Raw genomic sequence first — 11,521 nt, forward strand, 5'->3', positions numbered from 1 at the left:
TTTAAACCCAGCGATCGTGTGGTATATTGACAATGCGGTTTTTTTCTCGATGCATTTATTTTCTCCGGACAGCTGTCAAGCCGAAATATAAATCCGGCGCGTTTCTAAATTGATATTGACGCGTTCCATTTAAAAACAATGACGGCGCGAGCTGTAAATTGGAAATAATGAAATGTGATTGATGAAATTTGTCGAAAATTATTAATTGTTCTGATAATATTTTAGTCTGGATTTTTTTTTAAAGTTTCCAGAATTTTTAGTGTTTTTAAATCAATCTGAATCTCAACCAATTTGTTTAACACTAAGAATTTACTTACATTATACATTTTTAAGTTATTCAAGAGTAAATATTAGTAAAATTAATCATCGAGAACGGATGTTTAGTCCATTGTATTCCATTAATTAACGGATGGATTGTGAAACGTACAAAAAACACGCTAAATGTTCGATCACACGTGCGTTCTCACTGACCGTCATGGGAAACGTTTAACAAGGGTGATATATTACTGATACTCAATTATCTACCTCCGTATCACCATTGAACCGTTATTGGTAAATTACAGATATAGCTTTAAATGATCCTCAAACAGAGACAGGCGCTTGGGAAAACATTCATTTTTGTGTATCGACTTTCAATTAACATGTAATTATTGAAAGGGGAGGTTCTGAATTGACTATTTGTTTTTCGTTTCGCACGCAAACGTGCATGATAGCTCCTACCTTGGAAATTTAACTGAATACTACAATTTATATAACAGTTATTTTATCATATGCATTCTAGTAAGTAGTGTTATGGTAGTGTCATTAAATTATGAGCAAAACATTAGGTAATCTAATAATTTTGCACAGTTATAGTAAACTATCAAAAGTGATTCCGTGATATAATGTTTGGTTGAAAGCAAAAGTCTCGGGAGCACTTTCACTTATCTTCCAAACAGGAATATAATGGTCCACATTTTACGGTGTTCCCATAGAAAAACGGGCCGCGCCACCATCCGTGACAAAAGTAACAGATCTGTCTGATGTCAGATAATCAAATCATGAAACATGCTAAGTATGAGTAGTGTGAAGTTATATCATACAGATTATAATATTTGCATTATAGTATTTCTTAGCATTGCCTTGTGTGCCTAGTGATATAATTGTATTTGCTCGCAAACGAAAAAAACCGACTTCAATTACATCAACAAGTTATACAACATAAGCAGACGAATAAAATTAACAAACGCACTAGTCGTCCCTACGATTTTCGAGGGTTTCCCTCGATTTCTCTGGGATTCCATCATCAGATCCTGGTTTCCTTATCATGGTACCACACTTGGGATTTCTCTTTTCCAACAAAGAAAGAATTATCAAAATCGGTTCATAAACGACGAAGTTGTTCTCGAACACATAATATGTATATATGTATATATATACACACACATATATATACCGTCGAATTGAGTAACCTCCTCCTTTTATTGAAGTCGGTTAATAAAACAGTCGCTTCCTGCTCTCTCTGCATGCTTAGATCTTTAAAACTACACAACGGATTTTGATGCAGTTTTTTTTTAGTAAATAGAGTGATTCCAGAGGAATGTTTATATATGCAATACATGTATAATATAGTATACGAACACATCAGTGTTTTTGGAACCGTGCGAAGCCGGGGCGAGTTGCTAGTTTTTGATATTTCCGACATTTTAAGTATCAACTCACTATCGGTTATTTCACAAGATTTGTCTATCATTGCGTGTGTTTTATTCAACAAGTTTTTATAAGAAATTTGATGATGGGTTAAAAACTATAAATATGTCTCTTAGTCCTAATTTATAAAACGCATTTTTTAATATATTTTCTAATTTGAATTAATTATCATAAAAATGTTTTTGTTTATTCTGATACACCTAATTTTGAGAATTAAGTGGCTCTATAACGTATATTTACATATAGCAAACATGTTTTATTTCAATAGGTAATTTTATAATAAAACATTAATATGTATATAAACGTGTTGTAAGATACATAACAATGAACGTAGCGTGTGCGTGGGAAGACTTTCATCTCAATGAAATGTTAGAAAGTGCGTCAAGTAAATGGCAAACATGCACTGATATACCGTTTTAAAATCATATATATTCAAATTTTAAAACTCTATTTTTATTGTATACAGAAAAACAAATAGAATTATTATGTTTAAAAAAAAGCTCTGATGGCATGTTATCTTTTCTGTAAATAAGATTGATTTGACGATATAAGTTAAATATTTTCTTGTACCAAGATATCCTCATTAGGAACTATAGCCAGTGATTAAATAATTTATGACACGGCTGCCAATGGAATTTTCTCTTAGACATCTTGTCTTTTTATCGTTAGTATTCGTTAGGATCACTGAACCATATCTTACATTCTGTTTCCTTAGGGTTTCAGCACACCTGAGCCTTGCCGTGAGAACGTAACTGCATCAACAATGTCATTACCGCTTGGTCAAATGCATTTGCGTTAAGTGTGGACAAGTCGTTTTGTAAAATTATTCTTTTTAATTTCCGTTTGACGGTTTTAAAACGTTAAGTTTTAATGATGATCGAGTGGCTAGTTTAAGTGACAAGAGATCAGAAGGTAGTTGAAAATTTATTATTTATCTAGGTATGGCGAATTCGTAAAGTATTTGAAACAGAATTGCGTGCGCTATCCCATATTGAAATCGATCTGTAAACAGATGACGCCTCCCTACGGTCACCCGATGTAGAATGTATGGAGGGTTCTATAAATATGGTAAAGCGTGGGGGTTGGCAGATGCTTTAGCCGTTAGTGTTCCCCTATTACACGAATTTCAAAATTTGAAATTTTGAAATTCGAACACATTTGTTGACAGAACTTTTTCTACCCACCCGCATTTATTTCGCGACTGTGTTTCATTTCACTACATTGCCAAATATCGACCCACCCCAATAACCTAGTTAACACAAAGATAAATATTGTCTATCGATCTTTTTACACAAAAACTTGGTGTAATATTAATGTTTTTCTCACGAAACTTTATTTTACGATCTAGTTCAAGTCACAAATTAAATCTTTATTACTCCTCTCGCGTTGCAGTAATAATACCTATAAGTAATAAAAATTAACTACTTTTTTATTAGTAACAGGAAATTGTAATAAGTAGCCGGTGTGTATGTGACAGTTAAAAAATCAATATAGCCGTTAGAGTCAGTGTCCGCGAGGGTGAGACACAAAAGGGTGCGCGTGCGCACGAGCCGCTTTGTGCATTACGAATCACAATGCAGTAATGAGATTTACGAGTGCAACGCATTTACTTTCGCTAATAAAATTGATTCGCGGCTGCGATAATTTATGTACATCTGCCGTGTCTTATTTACACAAGTATGTATTTTAATTTAATTAAAATGTAGTTGAGAGATGAGATTTAGAACAGCAAGTAAATTATAATTGACGGTTGTGAACGCTCTTTATTTTATATTTGGTAGTAGGCTGTGAAACATTGTGTGGCGAACTCCTGATGATAATTGACGTAACATATTATTTTGTTAACTTGGGCCAGCTCCTTACAAATTTTACACCTTAGACCACACGGTAAATTATAATTATTTCATTCTCATATTTTAATTGTAATATCGTTTATTTTATAAATTAAATTCATCTTCACATTAAATCCTATTATTAATAATTATCTCCTTCGTATAGTAATCATACAAATCTAAGTATATCTTTTACGAGTACGTAAATTATATTAATGATAACTGTTAAGTAAATGTGAGGTTATTAGGATAGGCTGAATAATAGTTAAACATTCTAGTGACCCCATATAATTGTATGCGTTTAGAATGAATTTAGTAGATTGTGTCAATTTGTACTAAAACAGCGTAATGAATTACATTTTTCCTTGCCTTTAAAATGAGAGAATGAGGAAACTTTGTCCAGCTCTAGAACAACGCTGATAGGTACTGTATATAATAATAAAATACGGAATGAAATTCGATAGTCGAATATTTCTTTCAGTTTATATAATTGTAACATTACAAAGCATAGAATTTCAGGGACCCCGCGGCTACGTCCACTTAAGTACAGAAATAAGAAAACATTTGAGTTCAATGACACTAGAAAAGGTGTAATTACGTACGTAGAAGGGATCTTAGAAATTGGGTGACCCGGTTATTTCTTAGACCCCCTACTTACTCCGTACGGTTGGTCAGTTTTAGACAATGCAATTTGTGACCCTTCTCTAGTTTAAGAACTCTTTAAACGATTAGTTAGAATTTACATCTGCGGGTAATGATATGCTTTGATTTTATGGGTTTTCGATTACAGATGTATTATTTCCGTTGAAATGACCACTCATTATAATTATTTAGATTGATATATATTTTACGTATTAAATTATTATTCTTTCAGAATTACCTCGTAAATATGATAAATTTTCTGTTAAGAAATATGGAGTAAATAAAAAAAAAATGTTTATTTTAAAAGTATAAAAAAATAAATCATATTATTATTATTATTATTATTATTTTAAAATTTGTTAGAATGTAATTATTATATAAGGTAATTGTACTAACATTAGATTATAAGAAACATTTTTACTAACACTATATGAGCTAGTCCCGAAATAAAGATTATTATTATTATTAACTTTATTTGCAGTAGCAACAATGATAGATTTTTTTGAAACCGTAATACAATAGTAGCCGCCATTTTGCAATGAAGATTGCGCATGCGTTGTAGGTGGCAAAATGACGCGCCTGCTTGTATCAATGTGGGTGTGACAAGGACGGGTGATACTACGTAATTCACTACTAAATAGTCACTTTTCATTGATTTATACGTATTTATTTTGATAACTACTTAATATTGAAATGAAAGTAAAAAATTAAATATGATTAAAATTGTAACTTAAAATATGCGTATTATGTTTTGCGTTCATTGTATCATGTGTTTAATCACTCATATGAGAAACAATAAATACGCAAATGTTTATATAGTAATATTATTATCCCGCGTCTAGTTAGCCACACATGTAGTCTAAAATGGAACAAATGTGGGAGGTACGTACTCGCTGCGTAATATGTCAAAACAAACAATAATCTAGGTCAGCAGTATGAACAATACATTAAAACCCTTTGACTAATCAAAACTAACAAAAACTTTAATAAGTACTTTAACAAATTTTTTTTGCGTAAAACTCCGCCCCTCTTAGACTACGCGCGAAAATGTTCATTAAAAATTAACTTAATAAGATTGTATTGAAACTTAATTTGTAATTACGAGTTAGTAAATTATTTAATAATGGCCCCGTCTTATGAACTTTTCGACACCGTAGTGGACAAAAAATTGCCAGTCCGACCTTCTATAGAATATTAAGGCGTTGCTTATGGGGTTACAGAATAACAAGGAAGTAAACGTAAAAAAGTTTTAATAGAGAAATAATTACTGTAAATCTTAATTTTATCATGAATGTGTAATTAAAAGAACTGTTGTATTAAATTTACATTTCTTTTTCTTTCGTACTGTTTCAAATAATTTGTAAAAAGAAGAAATGAAAGTTTTTTAGACTAATGATATTCTCATTACGGTCGACAATTCGAGAGTGTAGTTACTTTTATAACTGTACAATGTTTTTTGTTGTAATAAGATTTTTTCAAGAAAAAATACGAATAGGAGAATTTGAGTATCGGATACGAATCTGAGCAAATGTTTCTGGACGCTATTTGGTCTGACGGAACTCGATAGCAGTTTTTCAGCTAATTGTGCAACACCAAACATGACGTATTTAGATATAAACATTTGCATTACAATTGAAAAAAAAAATGTTTTTTATTTTTTATTAGTAAAATATTGTGTAAGGGGCGGCAATCTTCATAATGACAAGAGTTAAAAAGTTGTCAATCATTTAACCTTGTGCCTGTTCTGGATATGTCATCATTACTACTCATATTTTTATTTGAAACGATGTTTAATCCTGTGCTTATGACTCACGTGATTGTGTTGACAGGCAATACCAAACAGAAAGTTATACGCTGTGCGCGTTAAATGAAATTATTGCGTTAATATATGTAATTATGGTAAAATAGTAATAATACAGATTGAGCGAACTATAGATAACTATATTTACAGTAAATATTAGCTTGGCAGGTTATCGCTGTGTAAAGATAGCTGTGGTTAATATAACTAAATGTTATAAAGGTACTGACCTGTTATTCTCTTTTGCGTTTTGTTGTTTTCTGGACTGGACACTTTTGTTTCTTGTACAGTTGTCGCAGGTTTTGGTGTTGTGATCGTGATAGGTGACCTTCTAAGTGCTGCGGGAATCGTAGACGCTGGAACGAGTTGCCAGGCGAACCTCTGGGTACCGGCTAGCGGTTTCTCATTCGCGAAGTCGAAACCCCATCTTTGGCTGTCCAGTTCCAGCTGCCTAGCTAGCTCTCTCTCCACGAACCTTCTGTTCTCTTCCCTGTCCGTACACCCGAACAGGTTTCTCCTGACACCATCCAGGGTAGTCACACCTCGTACACGTAACGACCTCGTGTCCAGCACTGTGGTGGCCTGCAGGCCGGGCGCTCTCACACTCAACGCGGACATCTTCAATTTTTTACAGTCCGACGACGCACTTCGATAGCATCCGCGACGCTCCTATATAGAGAAATGTTCGAATAAGTTTCTATAGTTCACTGAATAACAAACGTAAGTTTTGACGCACATATATTTCTAATGATAATTCGATAGTAAACAAGTATGACGCGACGACGCGGTCGACACACGTCCAAACGGACGTACGAGCGTTCATCGACTAATTTGAAGTTATAAACTGTGTGCGGAGTGCGCTTACGTCGCGCGTGAGCTCTCTCGATCCCGGCGCGTCGCCCCACGCGCTTAGTACCCCTGCTCGATACAGTGTGGCACCACTGTTGCATTGTTTTCTCATAACCTATTTCTTGTTACTCTATTTGGTTTTGTTTCTATACTCTTAAGTATCGGGCGATTATTTTAAGACATTTTATTAAAGATGATAATTTATTTTGGTATATGTTTCTGCTGCATTTAATAATCAAGTTTTTATTTATTGATAGCAGTTTTTATATAGTAATTATACATATATTACTTATTCAGTTTTTTTATTTATATACTTTAATAATAATAATAATATACATATTTTTTCCCATTTCCTTTTTTGTAACTTTTAGCATTGACATAATAAAGCCATTTGTGACGGCTACGATTACGTGTTTAAATTTTTGAAGAAATTATTTTTTTAACAAACATCAATAACATACAAATAAAACATAGTTACATAACTACAGCACGAAATTCGTGTACGCTTTGCTTACAAATTCAGTATCGAATCACTTCTTGTTATTATTAATTAATGAGAACTTACTAGTGACAAAGCTACGTACTTTTCCTAATAAGATTTTAATATAAATAAAGTTCTCCCTTCATTACGGGAACAATAAATTATAACGATGGCAACACAACAATGGAGCTTGTTTACGAAGAACGAAGACGTGTCTAGTTACGTGTGCAGCATACTTTAAAACTTCTTATCAGAAACATGGCTGTCCCTATCACACCCGCACACAGTTACGTTGCATGAAAAAAGACGGGAAATATATTAATAGCACACAACGTCGCCGCCATTTTGCTCAACGAAGACTAGAATTTTAGGTACGATTAAAAACGATGATTGACAAAAGCATTACAGATACACAAATAATTGTGGAAAAACAGCGAAAATACTTTTTTAATAACGTATTATTTTTATGTAATCTTTATTTTTGCTAAGCGTCATTTCTGGTATGACTAGTCTGAATAAAATTGTTAAATTAAAATTAAACGGAGCTAGATTAACAGAAAAGTGATTTCTAAAATGATAAAACGGTGCTTATTTTTGTAAATAAACATAAATATGTACTTACCGCGTTGGTTTTATATCAATAAAACACGGAAAATCTTCAATTTACCGTCGGGGTTCACTGCACTGGCGTACTATTTTTCGAGGTATGACAATGACGCGATGGCGAGAGCGCGGGCTCAACGCGGATTGGTTGAAAATGGCGGCCATTGTTACCATTGGTCGAGTGATTTTAGGCGGCAAATTTCGGTTGGTCGAGGCGCCGGATGGCGGGAAATAAATGCGACTTTCCGGTGCGCACGAGTTTTGTTACGGAAAATTGTTTGGCGCGTTTTGCTTTTGCTTTGTTTACTTTTTATTTCAGTAACGCTTTCAAGTTTGTATATATGTAGGTGGCTAAGATCCGCTCACGTATAGATTTTATATTTTACTTAGTAATATATTATTCGACATATTTTTCGAAATTATGCATTTAAAATTTTCAAATTGATAAGTGATAAAAACAATCCAATAATCTATCAAGAGGGGTTTTTTAATACTTTGTGAAATCGTTTAAATTGTCTTAATTTTTATTTAGTCGTTAATAAGATTATGTATAATTTGCACATTTTTCTTTTCAAACATTGACGCAAATCATTTTCTTGTTTTTATGAGATAGAAAATAATAATTTATAATATCTGTACACAACTAAAGTATTATTTAAATATGGTTTAGCCATCTAGCTATTCTTGTTATTTATTCATTTTGAAATAAAATATTATTTTAGACGACGCGTTGGCGCAACGGTTACAGCCATGGATTGTACCTGTTGCGCTGGCGGTTGCGGGTTCGATTCCCGCACACGACATACATTTGTATTGGCCATACAGGTGTTTGCCGTGGTCTGGGTGTTTGTGCAGTCTTCATGGGTCTCCCCACCGTGCCTCAGAGAGCACGTTAAGCCGTCGGTCCCGGTTGTTATCATGTACACCTGATAGCGATCGTTACTCATAGTAGGGAATATATCCGCCAACCCGCATTGGAGCAGCGTGGTGGATTAAGCTCTGATCCTTCTCCTACACGGGGAAAGAGGCCTATGCCCAGTAGTGGGATATTACAGACTGAAGCGAATGTAAATATTTGTTTTTAACTAGGGTGTATGTCCTTGTGGATTTCTCAACGTACTTTGAAGAGCACGTAAAGCCATTCTGTATGTTTTAATTAACTCTTAATGGTTTGGTGGATTAATCTATAACTCATTCCCTATGTGGAGTGAAATTCTTCGCCCAGCAGTGGGATTCACAAAGATTGTTTCAGATTAATGATTAGAATAATTATTAATTGTTTACATTTATCAAAACCGTTAGAATGTTAGTGATGTTTTGACCCACATTCGACGGAAACCAGAATATTTTGCGGTAAACAAAAAAAAAAAATAGTATCCGGTGCAGATGTTAGAGTAAATAAAAAAATGCTTTCTCTGCAGGTGCATTCAAATGAGCGGTGTTGCCAGATTTTTAAATAGCTTTTTACTACTCTGTGGAGATAAAAAAATTGACGGTATATTTAATTTTTTTTTTTCTTAAAATAATATACCAATGTTGCTAGAATTTCAAATGCGTATTTGTAATAGGATAAAAAGATAGATTTTTGTTGTTTACTAGATTGCATTAGATAATGGCTTGGAATTGTACTTAAAGCTATTTTTAAATGCAATTAGCTGTCGAAAATGTTAGTTGAAGTTTTGTAAAGGAGGGTTTTAGGGGCTAGGTTGATTAAGGGTTAATAAGAAAAGGATTTTCAATATTTCATACTATTGATATATACGTTCTCCGCAATCCTTATATTTGACTCTCTAGCTTCTAAGCGTTGTATGATAAAACTCTTTTTCTCAATGGAAACAACTTTTTCTTTTACCGTATACCGCATACCGCATTCAGCCTGTATCATCCCACTGTTGGGCACAGGTCTCTTTCTCCACGTAGAAGAAGGATTGGAGCTTACTCTTGTGATTTGCAACCTTATTATTACACCAGTCTGCCCGTGACTTCGTCTACGCGGACTTCTCTCATATTAGTCTTAGCGTGATAATATAACCTATTTATAATATAGCCTATAGCCTTCCTTGATAAATGGGCTATCTAAGACTGAAATAATTTTTCAAATCGGACCAGTAGTTCCTGAGGTTACCGCGTTCAAGCAAGCAAGCATACAAACAAACTCTTTAGCTTTATAATATTAGTATAGATATATTTATTTTCTATTTTTTGACGTATTACCCAAAAAAATTAATACGAATTTTCAAAGTTAGATCTGCGTATCCGCGTTTTGGGTTTGAGGGATGCGTCAATATTTGTTGTGGAATCCGGAATCCGGCAATACGTTGTTTGATACTGACCTCATCATCAGATGTAATTGGTAATAAATTCATAGCAATCTTTAGATCAAACTTAGCCATATGACAACGCAATAATAAAACAAGGATTATAAATACAAAATTTGGAAAAATAAAATAAATAGTAATAATTGTGTTTGCAGGCAAACGAAGAAAAACCGACTTCAATTATATCGACAAGTAATACAACGTAGGTAGACGAAAAAATAGTCAAGTAAATACGCATTATCAAAGATTACTCCAAAAGTTGTATTCTGATCTCGATGAAATTTAAATGTGACCACATGATAAACATCGGCTTTCGACTAAATTAAAAATCATCAAAATCGGTACACACAGTAAAAATTTATGCGGATTTTCGAGAGTTTCCCTCGATTTCTCTGGGATCCCATCATCAGATCCTGGTTTCCTTATCATGGTACCAAACTAGGGATATCTCCTTTCCAACAAAAAAAGAATTATCAAAATCAGTTCATAAACGACGGAGTTATCCCCGAACATACATAAAAAATAAATATATATATATACGGTCGAATTGAGTAACCTCCTCCTTTTTTTAAAGTCGGCTAAAAAAGGTTGACAATTATTAAAATTTGGAAATATTTAGGTACCATCAAAACAAATTTGTTTTTAAAAATAAGATTTTTTAATTTTTTTTTATTAATATTGATATATAATATAATTACAATAATAATTACTATACATAATACTATATAATGACTTAGTATAAAACAAAGTCTCTTCCCGCTGTCCGAATGCTTAGATCTTTAAAACTACGTAACGGATTGTGATGCGGTTTTCTTTAGTAAATAGAGTGATTCCAGAGGAAGGTTTATAAGTATAATACATGCATAATTTGCCGTGTGGTGTCGGCCGAGTAGAATAAATAGCACCATCCTCTTTCTTCCCGTGGAGGTCGTAAAACGCGACCGAGGGATAAACCTGGCTCAAAATCGTCAGGGTCCCGGGGAAGGAAAACTTCATTTGAAACCCGGAATAGGGTCTCCGACAAGCATTCGTGGCATAGCTCTAAAATGCGAAAGACTCCTGCAGCCGAACTGGCTCCACACGTATCGACTCGTCGTTTCTGTGGGCCTAGCCAGTGAGGTCGAGAGGAGCGCAGAGCTTAGGCAACTCTGCGTTTTCTTGAAGAGTGTCCTAGGCGACACAGTGTCTGTCTGACACTGTCTAAATTGTCTGCAATAGACGGACTAAGGCCAATGATGATGACATGCATAATATAGTAGAGGAACGCTGATAGTTTTTGCAACCGTGCGAAGCCGGTGCCGGTCGCTAG

The 11,521-nt window shown here is 33.9% G+C and overlaps 1 protein-coding gene across 1 annotated transcript in view; it reads right to left on the reverse strand.

Annotated features, from left to right (window-relative positions):
* The window catches only part of LOC123662666 (cyclin-dependent kinase inhibitor 1-like), a 30,812-nt gene extending 22,813 nt beyond the window's left edge, over positions 1 to 7,999 (reverse strand). The window contains exons 1-2 of the mRNA XM_045597471.1: positions 7,914 to 7,999; positions 6,192 to 6,630 (exon numbers count right to left, since the gene is read on the reverse strand). Of these exons, the coding sequence (XP_045453427.1) occupies positions 6,192 to 6,579 (388 nt within the window). The 5' untranslated portion in view covers positions 6,580 to 6,630; positions 7,914 to 7,999. The remainder of the gene's footprint in view (positions 1 to 6,191; positions 6,631 to 7,913) is intronic.
* Between the last annotated feature and the right edge of the window lie 3,522 nt (positions 8,000 to 11,521).

Source organism: Melitaea cinxia, chromosome 19 (genome assembly GCF_905220565.1).
Source record: "Melitaea cinxia chromosome 19, ilMelCinx1.1, whole genome shotgun sequence".
Classification (NCBI taxonomy): domain Eukaryota; kingdom Metazoa; phylum Arthropoda; class Insecta; order Lepidoptera; family Nymphalidae; genus Melitaea; species Melitaea cinxia.